Below are 26,073 nucleotides of genomic sequence, written 5' to 3'. Positions count from 1 at the left end.
TTGGGCGATAATTTTCAATCTATGCATAAGATAATAAATAGTCAGGAAAATAAGTCAATGAAAGAAAAAAGTAATAATCTAGAACTACATAATCAAACACAAAAATAATAATAAGAAAAAAAAAGTAAAAGCGTTTCGTAATGGGTCCCTATAATGTTCCAGAATATCATGATGACTTGTGATAAATTAAGATATAATTTATTAATAATAATATATACGATATAGAGAATAATTACGTTTCATCACAAAAGATTTACTATGCATGAATTTAGGACGGATTGTGAATTGTGATGGATTCTTCCATTGTAAATATTATTATTTTTTCTTCAATTAAAGTAGTCCTTTCACTTTCAATGTCAGATGTCACCGTGTTGCAAGAAAAGAAAAAATAATTAATTAACATTATAAGATATGCTATAGTAAGATTTTATACCATGTAAGATATGTATTTAATGAGATATAATAGACTTAAGTGAAGCTTCCACCTCTATTCCTTTCACCTAATTACAATAACAACATACCTTATTGAGCATGATCTCATAAAATAGAGTCTACGGAGAATAAAGTGTACGTAAATCATATTTTTACCTCAGAGACAAGGAGACTATTTTCAATAGATCTCAGTCTCAATAAAAAAAACAGATAGTAATAGAAGTACGTACAAGAACCAATATATAGTAACAAAAATAATAAAAGAACAGTATCACAACAATATAATACGACAGTAGAAGTACAAGAAACAACATATAGTAACAAAAATTAAAGAATAAGAATATACAAGAGTAATACTAGGACTATTAGTTTGGACGAAGAATGCGCTCCAACCTAATAATCTTTCACCTAATTACCCTCAAATAACAAATAATAAACTTAATAATCAGTGAACTGTTTTCTTATTTTCTTTGTTTTGCTGGTGAATATTCAAAGGAGTATTGCTAGAAAAATATTCACCTCCATTCCTAACCAAACTTGTGGGGCAAGTATAGGTCCCTTTCTCAATACCCACAAATACAATCCAGAATTGGCGTCAACTTCAACTATTCTTTACTAACATTGCATGCAGCCGGCCCCAAATATTGATTTTTCAATTTTTGTAATAGCGATTTGATCGTCAATTATTTCATCGAATACATGTTACCTTTTAATAATACTTGATATCAAGTAATTATAGCTATTAAGACGTGCATATTTTTTTTAAAAAAACAAACAAACAAACTTAGCGTTTTTTGCATTTGTTAAGATTTGAGCTTTCACATCCTAATTTATTGACAAATGATGCACATATCCTTGAGCAATGACGGAATGAGGATTTTCAGTAAGGGATTTAAAATATGAAAAAGTGAACACACAGAGAAGGTGGAGGGGTTCAACATCTTATAAATACATAACAATAATTTTAATCTTAAATTCGTCTCTGTCCTTGTGTGCAGCCGTCTCCAACTATTGACGCAACCTGCAAATTCATCTAATATATCTTAACCAAACCCCACCATTTTCTTGTTCTTCTGGAAGAGGGGTGGGGGGTCCCTCCTATAAAACAAACAGAGTCTTGTACACGGGTTAACATGCTCTTATATACCCAAACATTTCAAAACTTTGAGCAAAATATCCCAAAGTGTCACAATTTGAAACATACTTGACAGTACTCCTCTTGTCCTAACAAAAAGTTAAATGGCTTCTTGGTTTGAAAAACAGCAACCCAATGAACAAACTCATCCAAGAAATTACAAGAAGAATAGAGTAAATAAGCCAAAAAGTTTTGATGAATCCATTTTGATACCCAAAAATTCACCAACTTCTTTTGCAGCTAATTATGGTTACTATTCCTCATCCTCTGTTTCTCATTCCTTCACAAGTACAAAAGAGAAGAAACTTCATCCTCTTTTTCCTTTGCCTTTGCCATTAGATTCACCTCATTTCTCCACAAGATCAAGTAGTGGATCATCCTCTAGCTCATCTCAGTTCAATGATGATGATGAAGAACAAAGGATTAGTCCACTATTTAGTCCATTCAGGTTTGTACAATCTTTCTTCTCTCTACGTAAGGAAAAAATAAACTAGAATCAGTTATAAACTTCGTCGTTGGAAAATCTTAGTAGCTCAATTGATTGGCTACCTGAACTTTCACCTTGTTGGTGAGGGTTCGATTCCCCACCTTGTAATTCCCTTCCCCCGACCTCAATCCATCGTTAAATTGCTCAATAGAATTTTTTGATGATTCATCGATTTCTGTCCGTCGCTAAATCCTATCTTTTTAGTAGTGTCTTGCCTTATCTTTTAAAGGGTTTTAAGTTATCTATTCGTATTCTTTATTAACTTGTTAGTATAAACATTGAACAGAAACAAATGCAATGATTGGTCAAGAACATCAAATGAGAGTTCAAAATCTACCTCTCCTTGCACTTCACCAACAACATATCCAGTGTGTGAATGGGGAAAACATTTGGATTCTCCTAATGGGAAACAAGAGAAGTGTAATCATCCACGCCGTCCTCTCCCTCTTCCACCAAATTCTTCTACTAATAAAACAGGACAATGGAAGAAAGGGAAATTGTTAGCAAAAGGGACATTTGGAAATGTCTATGCTGGATTTAATAGGTTTGTCATGACTTTCACTCATCTTATTTTACATCTTCCCTCTATCTTGAAAACGTTGTTTCAAGTTATATACACTGATAGTATAAGAACTGAATCAGATCACTTAAGATGTTTTTAGGTGAATTAAAAATAGTAACAACCCTGCTATATACTACATTAATTTTTACATTGTGAGCGTATATAACTTGAGTCCTCTCATGTTTTATGTTCTTCAAGGTAGCTAGATATTGAGAGTACTGGCAACCTAGTGCACAAGGCATTCGATCATGTAGGGTCCATGGAAGGGTCACACTAGTCAGTCTACCCTGACACAAGTGTCAATAGTTGATTCCATAGTTTGAACTCGTGATCTATTGATCACACAGTGATAACTTTACCATTGCTCCAAGCTCCAAATCCAGATATTGAGAGTACCAATTTATCAAAAATAGATATTTTATCTCAGTGCCAAGGGCTTATCAAAGATAAAATGTTAACTTTTAATCCTAGTGACTGCCCATGAATTCCTATTGTTCGATTGGTTACCTTCACTGTTCAACAAAGAGGGCCATTTCTCAAGAAGAATAAATATATAACAATAGAGAAGAAAAGAAACACAAGGAGAAATATAAAAGAATGGAGATTTGAGACCTCACTAAAAACTGTAAATTTGTTTGTGCAACAGTGATAATGGAAAAATGTGTGCTATAAAGGAAGTGAGAATCATCTTTAACGACACAACATCAAAAGAACGTCTCAAGCAGCTGAACCAGGTCTGTATATTTCAACTCGAATCTAGAAATTTTACATGGTCTTTCGTGTTTTCTTTATTTATTCTCAATGTGATTAGCACTAAGAAGTTAGTTTCTTGGTTGAACAGGAGATTACATTACTCAGTCAATTCTCACATACAAACATTGTGCAATACTATGGAAGTGAACTGGTATGGCCCCTTTGTGTTTGTTCTCAAAACAAATGTTATGGTTTTCTTTCATCTTACAATAATGAATTAAACTTGAACAAAGAAAAGTGACTAATGGACAATCTTGTTTGCAGAGAGGAGATAAATTGTCACTCTACTTAGAGTATGTCCCAGGAGGTTCAATTCTGAAACTACTTCAAGAATATGGTCCTTTTGAAGAACAAATTATCAGCAGTTACACTCGAAAAATTCTCTCCGGATTAGTATTCTTGCATGAGAGAAACATAGCACACAGGTAAAACTAAAGCTAGCGATATTATCAGACATATTTTCCTTCTATCAGATCAATATATTCTTCATAGGTACTGTCACTATGCTATAACAGTTATTTTCAGGGTCTTTCTTTTCCCTATTTTCTCAGACGCCTTCTGTTACTGGCAGGGATATTAAAGGAGCGAATATACTAGTAAATGCTAAAGGTGAAATCAAGCTTGCAGACTTTGGAATGGCTAAACATGTATGTTATAGATCACCTGTATGTGACACCAAGTTTTCATCTCCATTCTCTAAATAGGAAATTTTTATTTATGTACATATTTTGGTTTTCGAATTACAGATAAACTCGTGTTGTCTGATGGATTCCTTCAAAGGAAGTCCATATTGGATGGCTCCAGAGGTATTCTCTCAAAAGTTTGACTAAATGGACTTAAAATTCTCAACTTCTTTTTCTCTTTTTGTAATTTCCTAAAACCTTTCCTCCAATATTCTAAATATTATACCAGGTAGTAAAAGAAACAGGAGGTTCCAGTGTTTCTGTAGATATTTGGAGCCTAGGCTGTACTGTTCTTGAGATGGCAACAGCTAAACCACCATTCTGGGGCCAATATGGAGTAAGATATACATCCCTTGGTTGCATAATGTTTGAGGAAATTACCTAAAGGAATAATAGGACTAAAGGAAAATCTGATTATAACTTTTTGATTACTTGAACAAGGGGAGATAGAGAAGTCACTTCTAGTTTTGTAAAATCTTGAGAATTTCTCAACCTTCATTTATTTTCAGAAGTTTCTGCTCGGAAATCGGAGTTATCTGGAAGGATTATGTTATGATCATGATATTTAGCAATTAGCAGTTAAGACTGATATTCTTACATGGGATTGACAGGCTGCTGCATTACAGGAAGATGGGAAAGACATTCCTGAAATTCCCAGGAACCTCTCAGATAATGCAAAGAGTTTTTTGAAACTTTGCCTGCAGAGGAATCCAAGTCGCCGTTCCACGGCTGTTCAGCTGCTATACCATCCATTTGTTCAGGCTTAGTGGTGAGAAGGAATTAGACACCATTCCATCTTGATGAGAATCCATCACCAACCAGCCAATTTTATGGTATGACTAGAACTTCTGCTTTTCTTCCTTGAAATTAAGAAGAAAGGACATGATTGGCAATGTGTGCAAACTTGTTGCAGGCTGTGGATATTGCTGGCTTGTATCTTGACTACTGACCAAGACTGATAGTGAAGAGATTCTTTTTAAGCTGTAGCAAGATGGGAAGGATCTGGATTAGAGAAATGAAGCTGAAGAACCAAGTAAAAACTACATGCCAAGGAAAAGAATATGAGCTAGTTGTTGGAAGCTAAAGACTACAAAGCAAAAGGGAGTCCTTGTGCGTTCGATTAGCCTAAGAAGCAGAAAGCCGAAAAGAGGCATAGAAGTCATAAGGAATAGACATTGTATGGGCAGCGAATTGTGTGCTAAAACTCTGATACCTAAAGCCTTCTGTAGGCTCTTCTATAAAGCTGAAGTGAACCATCAATTTCTGTTCAATACAATAGTTGATGGTGTTCCACGTAGGCACACTGTCAAAATAGAACAAGAGATATCTCCCAACCCCACATTCCACCCAACGGATGGAGGCAATAGCAGAGATAGGATCTTCACTGAAGGGGATCAACATCTACTATATACACATGAAAAGCAAAAAAAAAAAAAAATTGACTATGTTCACATAGTGTGATTTTCCAGTGAAATGGTTCATTTCTAGCTCTGCCCCAGCGTGGAGGAAAAGGTTATGGTTTGGGGGAGCAGGTGTAAGATGTCCCAGTAAGAGCATCAGTTGAGATAATCCCACCCTCGTGGTGGATCTGCTTCTCTGCCTTGACATTTGTTTTGACCATATTCCATTCAATTCAATCATGGATGACTTAAAATTGTCATTTCAGATGTTGGGAAACATCAGAAGGCTTTATATCCTGCTTGGAAGCTAAAAATCTAAAATATCATTTACCATAAGACCAAGGTAGAATATACCAGATGGTGTCAACGATAATCCTAGTACAAGCTATAGTTCAATCCAACAACTAATCAAAAATACCAATTCAAGTACAAAAATATCCCACACCACAACACACCTATTAGTCGATAAAGTACCTCTCTCAGACTTCTTAACAGAAACTCGGCCACCAATCAATGCACAACATTACATGCATGACTTGTGCAACATCAATCCTTACATTCAGTAATAATTGCATCAAAACCTGAAAAAATAAGGCAAAATGCAACATAAATTTAGTAATTATATTGCTAGAAAAATGAAAAGAGGGGGGTAAGGGAGAGCAGTAGATTCAAATATGCATTGGAATATCAGCTTACGATTTACTTCAGCTCCGACTGATGAAGATAATGAGACCTTTCTAAAATATTATTATCTACCATGTACGTTACAACGATGGCCAAGTATCATTTTACATAATGGAAGCTATCCTCTTAGCAGAAGGATAGAATTCTGCTTGAGGAACCATTCCTATCAACATGATTTAGATCATAGTCAGGTCTTTAAGCCTCAGTTTAAACATTCTAGTATTTCATCTGTCACAGCAGCCTAAAATGTAGCAGGCTATATGTAGCACATTAATGTAGAAGAGAGACTATTGGCTCGTTTGAAGAAGTGCCCTGCTGTGATGACTGGAGATCATAAAGTGATGCCTATGCCTTCTCCAACATTCAATATATCACTAGGATATTTTCACTCCAGAAGAGACACCAGATGCATAAACTCAAAATTACTGGGAGGCATCAACATAAGCACTTTGGCCACATAAGAGGAGCAGAGACGAGATTGAATATAGATCGGGTTTTTCCCTTGTATTCAATTATTCAATATAATAAAATGCAAAACAACCAGACTCATGAGCGAAATATCTTTACCAGCATTTCTCTATATGATATATGTTTTCCTTCAAGTCTTGCTAGGTAGAATATGTATGTATTTAATCATATAAAATACAGGTCTGTGGCTAAGGAAAATTGTTCCAACCTCAAAATGAATATTCTTTTAGATCAGCCTTCGAGTTTCCAAGTTCCAGATCAGCCATACATTCTTCAGCTGTAAGTGGAGGGAGTTGCCTAGTTTTACGCCTTTGGTTATGCTTATGCCAGTCACTCTTAAAATGCTCTCTGTATTCTTTTGAATCCCACAACAGCGTTGCAAGTAGTGTACTTGTTCAGTTTTACTTCGCCCTCGGAACTCCCACTTTTTGCAAGTTTCCTCAGTTTTTCTTTTTCCTTGGAAATCCCACTTTCTGAAGAAATAGTCTGCTTTTGCATTTTCTCACTCAGCTGAAGGACTGAACCTGTAGAATCCGTCCTCAAACTCGATGAATCATCCTCATGATCATCAAACTGCTCGATGAAAATATCTCCCTCCACATGTACATTGACTGCAAGAATTTCCACTCTTCCCTGTAGATTCCTTATCAGGGCATCACAGTCCCGGAAAAGACTAGGCTCAATTTCACAACTCTGCAACACAATGATTAGAGTGGTAGTTAAGTACCACGAAAAAGAAAATGTAGCTGAACTAGTAAGAGTGCATGAGGATCAAGCCTGTCCGCTCAAAAAAAGAAAAAGATATTGAACTGCAAAGTTGATGCAGAAATTAGTTTGGCCCCCTCAAAGCATTAACATTCTTATAGCTCATTAGTTTGGAGAAACGATGAGTCAAAAGGTTTGCCCTCTTCTTCTAAATGAACAGCGTCATTCTACTGGTAACTAGTAAGATAGCAGATAATGTACTGGCTGGGTTCATTAAGTTTTAGAATAAATAAAATTGATATTTCATGAAAATGAAGCTCAAGTTGAATAAAATGTAGAGGAAGAATGCAAGGTAGAAAAGCAATACCGAACAAGTACTCCTGACGGCCTCCTCCTTCTAATTGATAAGCAAGTATACAAGGAGCAGCGTTTTCCAAGGGAAAAGCGTACTAAAACAACGAGGCTCAAGGTGAAAGAAAGTATAAAATGAAGACAGATTTTATACAAATATAAAAGATAAAAAAACAATAAAAGCAATACTAGTTAAAATAACAATAAAACCCATAAAAGATAAACAACAATAAAGACGCATACTAGTTATATTAACAATAAACCCATACTAGTTTGCATAATTTTCAGCAAGTTGTTTCTCTTTGTCTTCTCTTCTCTTTATTCCAACATCCCCCCTCAAGTTGGAGGGGAGAGAATTAACCCCCAACTTGCGAAGAATGGTATTGTGAGCTGGTCTTGATAAAGGCTTTGTGAAGATATCTGCAACTTGAGATGCAGATGGAACGAAATTTAGAGAAATGAGACCTGCAGTGAACTGTTGGCGCACAAAGTGGCAGTCAAGTTCGACGTGCTTTGTGCGTTCATGAAACACAGGGTTTCTAGCAATGTGGAGTGCCGATTGACTATCAGAATGGACCGGGATTGGTAGCTTAGGCGGAGCTGATAGATCTGGAGATTTTTGAAGATATCGAAGAACACGAATTGCAGCATCGTAATGAGGTAACCTTGGGGACTGCATATACTGTGACAAATGCTGAACCGCAAAGGCTAAATCTGGACGAGTGTGAGTTAAATAGTTGAGTTTTCCGATCAATCTTCGATAGGAAAAAGGATCTGTGAGTGGTGTCCCTTCATCAGCAGAGAGTTTTTGCGAAGGATCAAGTGGAGAAGGTACTTCAGCTAAGTCATCACAGTTGTACTCAGACAAAAGTTCAAGAGTGAATTTCCTCTGATTCACTATCAGACCATGGTCTTCTCGTACCACCTCCAATCCAAGGAAATAATGTAAGCTTCCTAGGTCTTTTATCTTAAATTCAGTGTCCAAAAATTGCTTGAGATTAGACAACTCTATAGAATCATTCCCAGTAATAATTATATCGTCGACATAGACTGCAACTAAAGAAACTGAGTGACCTAAATGCTTGTAGAATAAAGAGTAATCATTTAGAGATGAAACATAGCCTTTGAAATTAAGAGCAGCCCCTAATTTTGCATACCATTGTCTTGAGGCTTGTCTCAATTCATACAAAGATTTGTTTAGTTTGCAAACTAAGTTAGGATTAGAAGATTCCATACCCGGAGGAAATTTCATATACACCTCTTCTTGCAATTCACCATGCAAAAAGGCATTATTGACATCTAGTTGAGATATATTCCAACCTCTCTTGACTGCTACTGCAAGTAAGCATCTTATTGTTGTCATTTTGACAACAGGAGAATACGTTTCATTGAAGTCGATGCCTTCTCTTTGGATGTCTCCCCTTACCACCAATCTTGCCTTTAATTTCTCTATAGACCCATCTGCTTTGTGCTTTACTTTGTAAACCCATTTATAGGGTAAAGCTTTCTTATTTGGAGGTAGACTCACAATTTCCCAAGTGTTGTTGGAATTTAATGCCTCAAATTCAGTGTCCATAGCTTTTAACCAACCAGGATCCATAGCTGCCTGGGAATAATTCTTTGTCTCACTTATACTTGAAATTGCATTCAAGACCTGTTGATTAGAGATAGATAAAGCAGCAAAGGAGAAAATAGGAGGATCAATGGGATCAGTAAAACATGAAGTGGAAAGATCAGTGAGATAAACTGAGTTGCAAACATACTCATCTAGATACACAGGTCTTTTAGGAACCCTCTCTGATCTTCTTTCAGGTGCAACAGAGACGGGATCCACATTATGAGTTGGAAGACTATTAGATGAGGAAGATAGACTTGGGGAAGGTGGAGGAACATCAATAGATGAGCTAGATGAAGGAAGTGAGCTAGAATCACTAGGAATGGACCCTAAGGAATCAGATTCATCAGGGGTAGAAACCAATGGAGATAGGGTATGAGAAGAAGAAATAGATGGTCCTAAATCAGCTGTGGTTGTAGTGAAAATAGGAGGAGAAGGAGTTTGAGTGTGAAAAGGAAATGTAGTTTCATGAAAAACTACATCCCTTGAAATGATGATTTTCTTAGAATTCATTTCCATGACTTTATACCCTTTCTTCCCTGCAGGATATCCAAGAAATATACAAGGGACTGCCCTAGGAGAAAATTTGGGTCTGTTATGTGAAGGGGTTGAAACAAAACACAAACATCCAAAACTTCTCAAAAACTTGTATGAAGGAGAAGTTCCAAAAATCAATTCAAAAGGTGTTTTTCCTTTGAGCACAGATGAGGGAAACCTATTTATTAGAAAAGTTGCGGTCAATAAACAATCACCCCAATAGCAAATAGGCACTTTAGATTGGTGTAATAAAGCTCTAGAAGTCTCCAAAAGGTGTCTGTGTTTCCTTTCCACAACTCCATTCTGTTGTGGAGAGGCAGTGCAAGAAGTTTGGTGGATGATTCCTCTTGAGAGAAAATATTCTGAAAGAATCACTCCACTGCCTAACTCAAGAGCATTATCTGACCTTATCATTTTTATCTTAGCCCCAAATTGTCTTTCAGTGTAAGCTAGGTAGTTCTTTAGTGTAGGGAAAACATTGCTTTTAGTACTCAAGAGGTAAGTCCAAGTTGCTCTACTAAAATCATCTACAATAGTAAGAAAATACTTGTATCCATTGTAGGTAGATGATTTATAGGGTCCCCAAGTGTCCACATGAATTAACTCAAAAATTGCCTTAGTTTTGATGCAACTAGAAGGGAATGACAGTTTAGTTTGTCTAGCAACAGGGCATATATCACATTTGTGATCAAAATGAGAAAAGGAAGAAGAGGAACTGATGTTTTTCATTGAATCAAAAGGCATGTGGCCCAATCTAATGTGCCATAATTTTACATCATCCCTATTATTTACTGGAATATAAAAAGAGCTAGGAAAAGAACTACAATTGGAGAGTAAAACATCAGATTTAGAACTAGACTTGGCAAGACTTTGTAGACCTGAAGTAGTGTTCATGATATAGATCCATCCTTTGCTTCACCAATAACCAGAGGGGTCCTCATTGAATGGCCCTGCATAACACAACAAATGGAAGAAAAATTTAGAGTGCAATAGAATTGTTTGCAGAATTGATGAACTGATATCAAATTGATTTTAAAAGAAGGGACAAGCAAAACATTCTTTAGTAGCAAATTATGAGGGAGAGTGACAGTTCCTCCATGTGTCACCCTTACCCTGAAAGAATTTGGGAGCTTGACATAAATAGGAGAAGACAGAAGTGTAAGAGTAGTAAAGAAATCAGGGTCAAAAGACATATGAGTAGAAGCTCCTGAATCTAATATCCAGTAGCTAGAGTTAGCATGAGTTTGATATAGTCTTGGATCACTGAAAGTGTTACCAGAAAAACAGTGCACCATGTTAGCTGAAACCTCACTTTCTGCAAATGGCACATCTCCAATCTGTGCATTCTGAAACTTTTCTTCCAAACCACCATAGTTCTCCTGTGCAGCAGGTCCATTTTCTTGTTTCCCATTTGTTGTGTAACCTGAGTATCCAACTGTTGTCACTGCATTAGCCATAGAGTTCCCTTTGTTGTTTGGTTGTGATTTTGACCCCTTGGTGAACTTAAAATCAGGTGGATAACCTATTATTCTGTAGCATTTTGCAATTGAGTGCCCTGATTTCTTACAATTTGTGCAATACAGATTGTTGTTGTAGTTTCTTGCTCTAAAATCAGTATTGTTGTACCTCTGACCTGAGAAATTCTGATGTGTTGCAAGAAATGAAGATGTGTCACCTGGAAAGTTAGGATTAACATATGCCTCTCTCTGTTTCTCATCTTGAATGAGGAGAGAGTACGCATGATTCACATTTGGGAGAGGTGACATCATGAGTATGTTGCTTCTTACTGCTGCATAAACATCATTAAGTCCCATTAGAAATTGGATCAATCTTTCGTCCTGCTTGGATTTGACTACTTTCTTCTTTCCTCCACAGGTGCAGTTGCAAGAACATATTTCTCCGCTGGAGAGAGCATCCAGCTCATCCCAAATCCTCTTGATTCTTGTGAAATATCCTGCTACATCAGTTGTTCCTTGCATCAGATCTGTGAGGCCTTTTTGAAGGTGATAGAGTTGAGCTTCATTGGACTGACCAAACCTGTCATGAAGATCAGTCCAGAGATCTTTAGCAGATTTAGAGTATATCACACTCCCTGCAATTTCTTTTGAAAGAGAGTTAAGCAACCAAGAAATCACCATGTTACTACACCTAGTCCAAAACTTGAACTCAGGTGTATCAGCAGATGGTATTTCGGCAGAACCATCAATAAAACTCATCTTGTTCTTAGCTGATAGAGAAATAATGATGGACCTTCTCCACGCAGCAAAACCAGTTCCATCGAAAACGAAATTCACAAGATTCATTCCTGGAGAATCTGAGGGATGAAGGTAATATGGACTGCTACATTCCATTACTGCAGATGAAGAAGAGTTTCCCTCAGATGATTGTGATGTGGTTTCCATTTGGATTGAAAGGACAAAAATAAAGAAAAGATTTGGATCTTACAGCTGCTCTGATACCATGAAAGAAAGTATAAAATGAAGACAGATTTTTGAATTTTTTTTCTTTGATGATCTACCATCTACAATCTTCATGTCTATATATACAAATATAAAAGATAAAAAAACAATAAAAGCCCATACTAGTTAAAATAACAATAAACCCATAAAAGATAAACAACAATAAAGACCCATACTAGTTATATTAACAATAAACCCATACTAGTTTGCATAATTTTCAGCAAGTTGTTTCTCTTTGTCTTCTCTTCTCTTTATTCCAACACAAGGGGCTTTTAACTGAAAAGTGAAAAGCTAACTGCACAATCTAATAACTAATTTCAGCATACACTAATGGTAATACTACTTTAAGAACTCAAATTAAATATCATTTTGGAGAAATTAAATAGTTGCAATTAGAATAACTAATTTCAGCATCCAATGAACAGTAATGGTAATACTAATTCAAGAACTCAAATTGAATTGAGTATCATTAAAATGTAATTTCAACAAGGCCTCAAAGAGGTAAGTAACTCATCATTTTCGATTATAGATAATAAACATAAAAAAAAAATCATTTGCAGCATTCAATTTCATATTTAATTGATTTAGTAAATGTAATAACTAGGTAGAAAAGTGCTCTAAAAAATATAAAAGAGTAGAAAAAGAGAAGAGTAAGTCAAAAGTAGCAGACGGAGATTCATGCTCCATAAATGATTTGGAAATAAAATGACCTCTTTAATAACATTGGATCATGCTTAAAATTTGAAACAAATCCATGCAACCAAGACTAGTCAAGTAACAGGCAATGCAATCGAACCAATTTAAGCAATGTTTTCATGGTTACCAAATAAATGACAACGGTGTGGATCTTTTTGAGTGACAAAAAAACAATTTTAAAACATTGCCTTTCAACCAGTTATGCTCATCATGGAAACTGATATAACGGTAACATAGCTAGATGAAGATTCACAACTCTAAACTCATATACCCACTTGTCTAGGCCATCTGTCATGAAAATGGTCCCAAGTCAAATTGGATCAATGTCCTATACCAGAAGAAGGAATAATCAAGTGTTTACCAAGATGTAACTCCAAAACCCAAGGTTCTGAATAGATTGATGAAAGTGCAACTAATGGGTACCACAAGACAATACACAAACCCAAGTGAACAATGTCTAAGCTATAAGCCGTCAATGAGGCCCAATAAGCTTTAGCCTTTCCCAACCAAATGTTCTTTTTATGACATTCAATATTCTTCTTTGCTATATAAGAAAGAATAGAACCGAATATTTATGTCTACCTAGTACCACTAATACAGCTTGTCACAAACTCAAAAGACTCGACCAAATAGATCAAGCTGCATCAGAAGTGATTCTAAAATGGCTTAACAGTTACACGGTGAATAAACCATAAGTCACCAAACCATATGGAATAGAGAGAGAAATTCCACTTTTTTGCCCAATAGAAATGGATTTGAATCTATTCATAATATGAACTTGATCACATCACTAAACAATTGAGGATCTGAACTAATGAAACAAGATGACCATGCTCCACTCAAAGAGTTGTTCCCCGACATACATAAACTATCTTTGATGCAAGAAGCAAACAGTGTGTCCTACCGAGGTAATGATGGTTGGAACTTCAATTTTAGAAGGCACTTGAGTGACTGGGAAGTGAGTACACCTGCTGAACTGCTACTGCTTTTGGAGACCTTTCAAGGTATGTCACAGTGCCAGGACAAGATGATTTGGAAAGACAAAGCTCAATTCACAGTAAAATCTTGCTATGACAGCTTGATTTCAGGTGAGCTACAAGTTAATTTTTGGCCGACAAAGCTGACACAGGAGTGACTTTGATACCATCTATAAAGGCCCAGCCTGCTCGTGATATTTTCCACTCTGGACCTAGACCCGCACGGCTTTAAAATGTGTAAGGTCTATTTACTTATATAGCAAACATCTCTCTTGTGTTTTTCCAATGTGGGACTCTTATCATAAGCTTATACACCCCCTCTTATGGACTCGTCCTCGCTGAGGTTTCCCCACCTCATGACATTTGCCTAGACTCAACACTGAGATTTGCCCTACCTCCATGGAATTTGCCTAAACTCAGTTGAACTCTGACCCTTCATCGACAAGGTTGACACAAGAGTGGCTCTAATAACACTTGTAACAGCCCAGCCCATAGGTGATATTGTCCGCTTTAGACTTAGGCTCGCATGATTTTAAAATGCATCAATACAGTATAAGACCTACTTATATACCCAACATCACTTTTGTGTTTGCTGATGTAGGGTGTCACATACACCACCTTTTATGGACTTGGTGTCCTCGTCGATGCTTGCCCCACCACATGGATTTGCCTAGACTCAGCATTGAGTTTTGCCCCGCCTTCTAGGGATTGCCTTGAACTATGACTCACCATCAAAAGGCTGACACAAGATTGGATCTGATACCATCTATAATGGCTCAGGCAACTAGTGATATCGTCTTCTCTAGGCCTAGACCCGCATGGCTTTAAAACGCGTCACTAATGTGTAAGGCATGCTTACTTATATACCCAACATATCTTGTGTGTTTTGCCGATGTGGACTCTTATCCTAAGCTAGGGTGTCACATACACCCCCTTGTACGTACTCAGCATCCTCGCTGAGGGTTGCCCTACCGCATGAGATTTTCCTAGACCCTGCTCCGAGGTTTCCCCTGCCTTCTCGAAATTTGCCTAAACTCAGTTGAACTCTGACCCACCATCGAAAAAACTAACATACGAGTGGCTATGGTACCATATTAACTGCTCAGCCCACTAGTAATATTGTCCTTTGGGGCTTAAGCCCGCACAATTTTAAAACGTGTCACTAGGACATAAGTTGCTTACTTATATACTCAGCATCTCTCTTGTGTTTTGTCGATGATGGACTCTTATCTTAAGGTAGGGTGTCACATACACACCCTTTAATGGACTTAGCATCCTCGTTGAGGTTTTCCTCACCGCATGGAATTTGCCTAGACTCTGCACTGAATATTGCCCCGCCTTCCTCGAATTTGCCTAAACTCAGTCGAACTGACCCACCATCAACAAGGCTTACACAAGAGTGGCTTTGATACCATCTTTAACGGCCCAGTCCATCAGTGATACTGTCCGCTTTGGGTCTAAGCCTGCACAGCTTTAAATCGTGTCACTAGAGTGTAAGGCTTGCTTACTTATATATCTAGCATCTCTATGTGTTTTGTAGATGTGGGACTCTTATCCTAAGTTAGGGTAACACATACACCCCTCTTATGGACTCAGTGTTGTCACTATGGTTTGCTCCACCGCATGGGATTGGCCTAGACTTAGCACTAAAATTTTCCCCGTCTTCCCGGAATCTGCCTAAACTTAGTTGAACTATGACCCATCATCGACAAGATTGGCACAGGAGTGGCTTTGATACCATCTTTAACGACCCAGCCCACTAGTGATATCGTTCGCTCTAGGCTGACCAGCACGGCTTTAAAACGCATCACTAGAATGTAAGGCCTGCTTTATATATCCAGCATCTCTATTATGTTTTGCCGATGTGGAACTTTTATCCTAAGTTAGGGTGTCACAATAGCTCTGGAAAACTAATGCTACTTACAAGGTAATGTGTTTCCCATAGTTGGTGGCTCGTAAATCATGCTTGACCCAGGATAACATACAAAGAAGAGGACTCCAACAGTGTTCCAAGTGGTCTTTATGTGGTTAAAGGTCAGAGAACATAGATCATTGTTTTGACACTGCTACATCAATGATCAACTATGGCAATTGTTCGGTAACATGGTGGGACTTAAATGGCGCATAGACGTAGACACAACTGTTTTTGAAGCGTTGGAGCATCAAGGGCAGGAACAAGAAGCAAAGAAAATGGTGGTACACTATACCTTGTAGTATTTTATGGCCCATTTTGAAGGAAAAGTAAATGAGGCGCTTTGAAGACAAATAAGGCTCTATTCAGAAGACCAAAATGAGATGTTTACTTTTGTTTTTTTGAATCCTGAGGCGCTTTGAAGACAAATAAGGCTCTATTCAGATGTTTCCAAATTTTACAGGTGAATTTAAGTTCACTAGAGGCGAAGGATTCATCAATGTTATCCCACTCATCCACGCGACGGGCATTACTTTGATTTGCTCTTACCCAATAATCCACTAATCTTTCTCAAAACCGTCTAACAACCTTGTGAAAAATAAAGATTTTTTGGATCAAATAATTCTAAATATTTAGCGTAACTTTCTACAATTATTCATAGTTACTTGTTATATCTAAAAAATGCATAGATATTGTAGAGAATGAGATATTTGTAGTCAATTATAGAATACTCTAGAATAGTAGCTAGAATAACCATTTAAGAAAATATCTAGATATAGAAGATAAAGTTTACTGGAATTTTCTTTGCAAATGTATGTAGAAGAATTTCTAGAAACCATCCGTGAACAAATATAAGTATGGTGGTCTTGTATATTTGTAACAACAACAAAAATAAAAGAGTTTCTTTCGTAACAAGGTTATCTTACCAAAATACACATTCTCCTTTCCAGCTTCCTTTTCTTTAGTTGAATCTTCTGATCTTAGTTATCAATCTTGGGCTAGCATAAAGTCTCCCAATTATACTTTTCTTCAGCTATTTCTCCATAGACCTATCACTTTTCCTTCACTCGAGTTTGAAGTTCATCATTTTTCAATGTTTGAACAACCCATATGCTAATAAGGCGCCGACTTTCTAATTTTCCAAATCCCCTTCATCGTCATCAGATTCAGTGTATTATATGACCAGAAACGACCTCCACAATTAAATTAATTTTCAAACTTCTTCGATTTCAAATAATTTAAAATATTTGCTTTCAAAATCAAAAATATTTTCAAATCATTTTTCGAGGTAATTTTGTCATTTTCATATAAAATACACATACACAGTAGTTCTTTTACTCATTAGAGTTCATGAATCTATATGGATTATGTGCTCCTAGTTACTTAATATGTCATCCTTAACTCGATTTTAAAAATTCATACTATATGATCGTTGATTTCTTTCTCATTGCCCTCTTTAAATGCACGTAACTCGAGATACAACTCATGTATTCTTCCATATCGAGAATGTGATCTAAAAATGTTGTGTTTAGTTTTATCGGTTCTAAAGTTTCCACATTTTTATCCATTTTTGTTGATGAAATGTCGTCTCTGTCGGCCTATTTTGTAAAATCTGTTAGTGTGATTTGTCAATCAACAAACCCATGGGCTCTCAATGCAAATCGAGGGCCTATTTGAGTGAGAAACAGGTCAATCAACAAACCCATGGGCTCTCAATGCAAATCGAGGGCCTATTTGAGTGAGAAACAGCTTACGTTTGGGACTGCTTTTTAGCATTCTCCAAAGAGCTAGGCTTGGATGAATGAAAGCTCACATCATAGTTTTTATGCATCCTAAAATCTATTAATTTATCATCGTCAGATCCCTGTTTGAAGAGATTCTTGAACTTTCGTTTAAATGTTATCCCATGGTATCTCCCTGCTCTCTGTTTTCTTCTGTCTTACTAATAAACTAAATGAAAGATGGCCTAAAACTTTGATCATGTTGTGTCTTTTCTTAAAGAATTTTGTATTTGTTGTTTTGTATGTGTTTATTACAGTAGAGTTATTTAATGTGTTCCTCTATTGTTTGAGCTCGAATCCTACTGTTTGGGTCTTTCTTGAGTTGATTCATAATTTCTCTGTCTTAGAAATGTAGTTTAACTGTCACTGTCCATACTCGGCCTAATTACTGTTAAGCTTGTTTGATAAGAAGTTTACTAATCAAGTTGTGTTTCATCAAAATGAGTGATAACAATAGAGCAGTCTTAGTTTCAATTTTACTTGATAATGTTTCTTTTAGATACTAATTTTTATCTCTCTTTTCTTTGCATGAAATCTCTTGTTCAAGTCCATTGGACTCCCCATCTCTTGTGTACTCCTCTCTTCGAATCAATTTTCATCCAATCGTTGAAAGGAAAGCAAATATTATTGGGTTAAAACTCAAGAAACCAACAGCAATAGCAGCTCAAAAGAGCTAAAATGAGAGTTCTTTGGGTCCAAACCAAATTGGCAGAAGTTTGAACATCGAAGAAGCGGAGAGCAGTGGCCAAAAAGCCTAGTTTTCTCAGATAGAGTTATTGTTTGGTTTAGCTTCTTTATTTCTCTCGTTGATTATGTTACTGTGATTACTAATTCTTTATTAACTTGAATGAATTTTTCGGAGATTTTTTTTAATTGCCTTTCTTTCACAATTTTGTTACTCATTTAGTTTAAGTATTCAATTTTCAAAATCTATTTAAATTATGCAAATTTAAGTTTATAGAATAACTTAAAGAACCATTCATGTTTTTTCATAATTATTGATATGAGTTTGAGCTAATCATTTAGTTTAAATTTTGACTCGAAAAAATTGTTAAGTTAGAAATACTTCTGACACTAACATTTGAATTGTTTCATTATTTGGAATAATATGAATGTATAAGTATCAACTAATTTCTAGTCATTTTCAAATAAAGATTTTTTAAAGTAATTCAGGTTTTTTTAAAAAATTAGCTAAGCTTTTTAATTTGTCGGTCAACCCTGTGTTAGCAGATCCTTTAAGGTGTAAAATTTTCCTTAGAGGATTACTTGAACCTTTACTCAATTCTTGTTTGTTAAAAGGTTTCTTTCAAAAAAATATCCTTTAAATGGTTGCTTAATTTTTCTAAAATTAAGTGGCGACTCTAATCCCTATTTTTCTAAAATTAATTTAAATCAGTTTTTCGCCAAGTTATGAAAATGTTTGAAACTTAGTTTTTGAAATCATGTCGTAACATGCATAATGCATGGGTTCATGTAAATTTCATCAAAAGCATGTGATTTTGATCAATAGATGCATAATAAGATGAATTGAAATGACATAGATCATAATTAATTGAACTCAATGCAAGATCATCAAAACCTAGGGTTTTTTAGGAAGAAATCTTAAAATTCGAAAATACTTTGGGACTCCACGGATGGAAGAGGATCCATGGATGAAATTTTCATATACCTCACTGAAATCTAGCCTTGAAGCTTGAAAGGAGACTTGAATCCTTGAAACCCCAGCTTGATGGAGAAGATGACCTTGGGAGAGAATCCTTGAGAGACTTAATTTTTTTTAGGAGAAGTAGAGTGAATGGGGGAAATTTGGAGAGTTTGGATATTTATAGGTAGTGGAAAAGTAGTTCAAAACGGCATAGTTTTGATAGTAAAAGAGTGAAAAATGTCCAAAATATCCCTAAAAATAACTGACGAAGTGACCCTACAGACCCACATACGGGTCATAAGCCACTCTATGGTCCGTCCAAATGGTTCGTAGAATCAGAGTAAAATTCAAGGTTTCTGAAGTTTCATTTAGACCCTACCCATTCTGTTCAACCTCCAAAACATAGTCTCTAAATCTCTAAGTACGAACCACCCTACGATTGGTCAAACATTCTACGGTCCGTAGGACTATTCAACCTGTAGAAGTCCAAAAATCACTCTTCTAAATCTCATCCTACTGCCACACCCCGAGAGAATACCCTAGGCGTGACCGACACTCGGAGACCATTGATGACCTCGAGCGAACCACTTGGCCTGATCACTCATTCAATCATTCAGCGGAAGACTTAGATAAATCAAAGAAGACACTCAAGTGGGCTAACAAATCAAGGTTCAATAAAAGAATAGTTTAAATAAACAGTTCAAATCAACTCAATATCATTAGAATAGTTTTTCAAAACAAGTTTCAAAATGGAAACATCAACTCTACTCTGTCATTATCTATGAAGCCTCTAAACTCACTATAAGAAGGTACCGAGACAGGCCCACGATTACCTCAAAAGAACTATGCTAATAAAGGAAATGAACTGGATGGAAAGATCCCTCCAAAAGCAAGGAGGTCTCACCAAAAACTAGAATGGAGTGATCTTCAACGAATCGCTTGTTAAGAATCTCTAACACATGTATCTGCATCATAAAATGATGCATCGCCGAATGACGTCAGTACATAAAATGTACGGTATGTAAAATAGCTGAAAGAAAATAGGATCAACAACACTCAACATAATGCAACTCAACTCAAGGGCTCAACTCTCAGATCTATTCAACTCAATAAGCATGCAAGTTTAAAAATAAAACAATGCTTTGAAAATAGACTCAATGATATGCAACTCAATCAAATCAAACCATTCAATTTTTAGGGAATTTCTCTAACCAACAACCATCATTCATGAGCTAGTGATGATACAACGCTTTGCACTGCAGTTGCCGCAGTCGTCCAATACTTTGGCAAAGTAAGGGACGATCAACCTCATTGGATCCACAATCAATCAAAGTCCTCTTTTTGGGACTAGAGAGACATAACCTCTATCCTAAGCTGGCTAGGTAGTTATGGGATTTGAGTTGCTATTTACTATTACTCAAATTGGTACTCAATACTACTCTCAAAGACTCAATGTGCTCATATACTCAATCAGATCAATATATTCAATCATCTCATCTAGTCTCATTAGACTCTCATCAAACTCAATCTTATCTTAATCATTACTTCTTTTATTTAAAACATGATTTCAAATTCATTCATACCTTCTCAAAAGTCTATCTCAAACAATCATTTATACTTAAAATACTCATGTTCAAAATAGTAGAAGTTTAAGAACTTTTCAAACTCAACTTATTCTCAAACATATGTTTAAAACGAAAAATGCATTAATACTCAAATCTTTCAAACTCAAAATCATAGTTATGGGACACCTCAAAACTCAACTCATGCTCAAATTCTTTCTCAATCAAAGATGAAAATAAACACTCTTTAAACTCAAAACAGTGCATAAAATAATTAATGTAAAAACTCAACTAGGGTTCATGTGAATGCAAATATGAATCCATACTCTCAACAAAACTTAACTCAAGAAACTCATCAAGGTATTTTAAAATATATACAAGAATACAATGAAATTTATATAGATAACTCAAGAATTTCGTATTATCGGAAATAAGACTCAAACTTGCAACTCAACGTGATTATATAATGATGTAGGGCATGAGGACGAACTTAGTCCAACATTGTGATAGCCTTACATACCTGAGACGACAATTATCCACTCAAAATTTGAAGACTTCGCTTGAAAATCAAGAACCCTAGCTCTTCTCCTTCGCCCTACTCCTCGCTCTCAAAAGTTTCTAAGGATGAATGAGAAGAAAACCCCTTTGGATACTGATAAGGATTTAAATTTAGTTCCAAAATGATTTGGGTTAATTTTGGAAAAGGTGGGAAAAAGATGAATTTGTCCCTCATTAAAACTGGCGACGAGTAAATTTTAAGTCCCAAGTCAGCGACGTGGACCTGTTCCACGACTCAGTTTCAAAAAAAATTCTCTTCTCCGCGATGCGGACACATCACATACTCTACTGTCTCAAATTTCCTCAAAGTCAAAATTAATTGCCCAGGTCCGCGACGCGGACCTGCTCTCTTTACCTTATTTTTTGCAAGCTCTCTCTTGGTTCTCGAAATACTCTAAATTAGAATAATACGGGGTGTTACTCATACGATCACTATCTATGGTCCGTAGATCACCCTTGTAGACCACCATGTGACTTAAGCATTTTTCCAAGTGTCAGGGCTCATTTACGATTGTCCTCCTACGGACCATAGAACCTTATACGACCTGTAGGTCTACTCGTAGAGACCTGCACTAGTGAACTTTTTCTGCTACTTTTCTTCTAAATCATACTTTCGACTTTCGAGGTGTTACAATTCCACAAGAATAGGTCATGATTTTTGCACATTTTGAATTGGGTGATTTTTCAAACAAAAATATTGTGTTGTTGCTATATTTAAAATTTATGATTTCTATTGTCAAATTAAGCATAAACAATAACCTGAATTATGAGAAGATTAAGCAAGTTTTAGTAGATAGAAAAAATTTGGTACGACCAATTCCCCCTCCCCCTCCTCCTTGAATCATTGAGGTGCATCCAAACTAACAGTTCTCCTCCAAACATTCTACTAGGATCTTGATACGACAAATCAATCTACGGTCAACCATTTGGTTGGTAATGGCCCTTTTGACGTCAAGTGGGTTACTAGACAAAACAGAGGGCACAAATTATGTTTGGGTTTCAAGAGTATACACCTTATGGCAATGAATCTGTGGTGGATTTAAATAAACAGATGCAAGCTCAAAGCTAAGTCATCGCGTAATCAATCACTACTACGATATAAGTTTGAAAATCAATTTTAAATATCCATGCTCCAAAATGCATGTTGAGGAGGATTTTTAAGATCGTGGTGGTAACCAAATGCCCATGGTTGGTCCATAAAAAGAAAATAGTGACAATTACTACGACCAACTCTCAAATCACGATGGAACTTACAATAAACAATAAAGAGGCTTCATCTATACTATATTAAAATGTCATAATTCAAGCAAGGTCATAAGCATGACACGGTGATTAGAATTCCAAAGCACTCCAATCAAGCCTCTTAGCATATCATACATGAGCATACATAAGGTAAATTAAACAATAAGACTAAATCATAAGTGCAGAAATAAAGTCTCAACATGAAAATTACGATATAAGGAGAATTCAAACATAATAGTCAACATGAATGATCCATACGACTATAGTCTGACAATGCTTCTACTAAACTTAGACAGGGCATAGGACAAGCTCCTAGCTAACCAAATATAATGAAAATACATAAGTCTGAAAATAGGGAAATAACATAACGAGTTTGCCCTTGAATAATGAGGACTCACAAAAGCTAACTCTGAGTAGATCACCAACTAGCCATGCACTGTCACGCCCCGGGAGGGTACCCTAGACGTAACCGGCACTCAGAAACCATTTCTGGCTCCCAAGCGAACCACATAGCCTGATCACACATCCGTTCATTCATTCATTCAGCGAAAAGTTTAAAAATAAAGAATAATTTAGCGGGCAACTCAAATCACCCATCCAACTCAAAGGATAAAGGCCATGGGCCGACAAATCAACTAAAATATTTGTCATTTAAAAATAGTTTGACAAGAATAACTCAAGGATAGAAATACTCAATCAACTCATCACTATCTAGTCTATGAAGCCTCTATCACTACTATCTAATTGGTGCCAATGACATGTTCATGGCTACCTCAAATCAAAATGAAAAGGGCTAACTCGATGCAAGAATACACAGACAGTGTCCTCCGAATGTAGGGGAGGACTCACCAATACGCTGAGTGCGAATAGATCCCCAATGATGCTCCTATTGACGATCTCTTAAACTTGTCTCTGCATCATGAAATGATGCAGGTCCAAATGGACGTCAGTACGTGGAATGTACGAGTATGTAATATGGCGGAATGAAACATACCTCGAGGAAGAACAACATCGATCCACATATCTCAAACCAGAAAGATAAGAGAGACTCAAATAAGGCGTCATAAATCTAAAGTAAGGATACAGTTTAGACAGAGACCAATCATATACCATACAATCCAATCCAATTATGTATAATACAGTTCAATCAAATCATTTACAATTTGATCCCTTTCAATCATGTACAATCCGATTATATACACTCAACTCAATAATCAACTCAATAATCAAATCCAATCTAGTCACATACCATTCTATTCAATCCAATCACAATTCATCTAATCCAATCCGACCATATACAATCGACTCAATATTCAACTCAGCAATCAGCTCAAAGGACTCAACTCAGTAAATATGCAAATTAAATTATGCAACATTTTACAATTCAACTCAAAGGACTCAACTCAATAAATATGTAACAACTCACTCAAATGTCCTAAGTCTAACAAGAAATAGTTTAGACAGGACTAACTTATAAGCATATAGCAACTCACTCAAATGCCCTAAGTCTAACAAGAAATAGTTTAGACGGGACTAACTCATACGCAACTCAACTCAACTGACTCGGAGCACTATCAAGACCTAAATGGGAGTTTCTCTTATCCGACAACCATCACCTATGAGCCGGTGATAGTACAACAATCAGACGTTGTTGCCACATCCGTCCATACCTTGCCAGGGCATGAACGCCTCCCTAATCATGGATACCATCGATTAGTCAAGTCTTATCATTTCAGGACAATAAAATGGGAAGCATCCGACTTTAACGGTTCGATCCCATGGGAAGCATCCGACTTTAACGGTTCCATCCCTACCTACGTTGGTGGCGTAGTTTCTAGGGTTCAAGTATGGACTATACTCTCACCCGCTTCGGTGCTCGATACTCCTCCCATGACTCTATGCTCATAAAACTCCATCCAATCATCTCAAACAAGCCCTCACGACTAGTTTCATTTAGCATATTGCCAACTCATCAACTCTATTCTCATTTCAACTCAATCAACTCATAATGGCAAATCTCATTGGACTCTTTTCAAATCTCAACTCAAATCTGGCCTTATTGGACCTTCTTTCAAATCGACTCATCTCAAATCATCAAACTCTTCTCTTTAAAATTTATACAATCTCAACTCAATGAATGCAGAAAATATTATGTACATAAAAATATAATTTCCCCTCCTCAACTCAAACTCAAAATAGATACTTTAATGTAAAAATACTCAACTCATTTAAAGGCTTCTCATACTCAACTCATACTTAAACTCCTTTCTAAATCAAAGATGAGACTAATAGTTCCTTAGACTCGAAATAGCGTGTAAATGGTTTGTGCAAAAAGGTTCACAAATAATTTATTTAAAGCTCCTCCTCAAAAGATAATTTATTTTCAAAATATTCCTAAGATTCCAATCTACTCAAATTGTGCACATTACATACCACAAAATCACCTTAGACTCCAATCCACTTCATCACACAACATCCTCATCGACATCACCTCTTCATTCACATCATCGTCAAATATCATCATTTACATCGTCACCAAACATCATCACCAAATATCATTATTCACATCATCATCAAACATCTACTCTAAAATCCTTATTTTAGTTCTATGTTCATTTTATAGAAGCAAAAGGACATTGTTAACTATCTAATTCATTCTTTTCATTCCAGTCAATACATATATACACAAAACCATCCACCTCAACTCAAGACAAATTATGACCAAAGAAATCTCATCTTGGGTTCATGTGAATGAAACATGAATCCATACTCTCAACAAAATTCAACTCAAGAATATCGTCAACATCTATATACAAAGATACATTTATAATCAATAATATGAAAAATACCTATTTAGTAACTCAAGTCATTAAAAACATCAATCAACCAATTGTGTCTAAAAACATCCTATAGTTTTAGGAAAACTTTCAAGAAAACCTTCTTAAAAGGTTCAACTCTTTCACAACTCCTATTCAACACATCTATGGACATATGGAAGAACTCAATTCATATTTTAGGTTAGCCTTACATACTTTGTTTGAAGACTTGAAGAAAACCTTGATGTTGGGTCTTTAATGGAGGACTCAAATCTTGAAGCTCTTGGACTCTTTTGTTGGAAATGGAGAAGAAGAAGAAGAAGAAGAGAGAGAGAGGAACTCCTAGGGCTTTTCTAGAGAGAGAGTGGGAGCTGAAAAATGATCCTAAAATGGTCTATGGTGATACATATATAATTTGGGACAATTCCCAAATTGCCCCTTCTTAAAAGTTCTGAAAAATAGGCAAAAATGCACCTGGCGCGATAGTGGCGCATCGCGCCCTTGCAGCGCCAGGCTGATCACGCCAAAAAAACCTGCATACCTTGTAGTGGCGCGCCGCGCCAAGGACCAAACTACTGAGGCACATTCTAGGCGCGATAGTGGCGCATCGCGC

The 26,073-nt window shown here is 36.3% G+C and overlaps 1 protein-coding gene and 1 long non-coding RNA gene across 4 annotated transcripts; one reads left to right on the top strand and one right to left on the bottom strand.

Annotated features, from left to right (window-relative positions):
- The first annotated feature begins 1,329 nt into the window (after nt 1-1,329).
- LOC129904227 (mitogen-activated protein kinase kinase kinase 3-like) lies at nt 1,330-5,096 on the top strand. 2 transcript variants are annotated; one of them, XM_055979769.1, is made up of 10 exons: nt 1,330-2,015; nt 2,341-2,598; nt 3,263-3,350; nt 3,458-3,520; nt 3,634-3,794; nt 3,941-4,016; nt 4,116-4,175; nt 4,282-4,389; nt 4,664-4,885; nt 4,966-5,096. In XM_055979769.1, exons 1-9 carry the CDS (start codon nt 1,672-1,674, stop codon nt 4,817-4,819), a joined length of 1,314 nt encoding a protein of 437 aa, XP_055835744.1. In that variant the 5' UTR covers nt 1,330-1,671; the 3' UTR covers nt 4,820-4,885; nt 4,966-5,096. The 2 variants fall into 2 exon arrangements, with proteins under 2 accessions (XP_055835744.1, XP_055835743.1); XM_055979768.1 differs by having other exon boundaries at nt 3,941-4,034.
- On the bottom strand, nt 4,949-16,234 carry LOC129904228 (uncharacterized). Of its 2 annotated transcripts, none has more exons than XR_008770403.1 (4): nt 16,152-16,234; nt 6,813-7,297; nt 5,927-6,033; nt 4,949-5,033 (listed from the first exon to the last, which is right to left on the bottom strand). It is a non-coding gene; the product is annotated as an uncharacterized LOC129904228 (long non-coding RNA). The 2 variants fall into 2 exon arrangements; XR_008770402.1 differs by lacking the exon at nt 16,152-16,234 and adding an exon at nt 7,677-7,751.
- Nucleotides 16,235-26,073: the final 9,839 nt, after the last annotated feature.

Source organism: Solanum dulcamara, chromosome 9 (genome assembly GCF_947179165.1).
Source record: "Solanum dulcamara chromosome 9, daSolDulc1.2, whole genome shotgun sequence".
NCBI classification, from domain to species: domain Eukaryota; kingdom Viridiplantae; phylum Streptophyta; class Magnoliopsida; order Solanales; family Solanaceae; genus Solanum; species Solanum dulcamara.
The sequence above is the reverse complement of the archived record's forward strand: the minus strand, read 5'-3'. Positions and strand labels throughout refer to the sequence as shown.

What these genes read in the sequence shown, in the direction of transcription:
- LOC129904227 (XM_055979768.1), top strand. Translation starts at nt 1,672, where the DNA reads ATGGCTTCTTGGTTTGAAAAACAGCAACCCAATGAACAAACTCATCCA. An exon ending in GTCTATGCTGGATTTAATAG is followed by an intron (nt 2,599 to 3,262) that starts GTTTGTCATGAC and finishes TTTGTGCAACAG; the next exon opens with TGATAATGGAAAAATGTGTG. An exon ending in ATGTATGTTATAGATCACCT is followed by an intron (nt 4,035 to 4,115) that starts GTATGTGACACC and finishes TTCGAATTACAG; the next exon opens with ATAAACTCGTGTTGTCTGAT.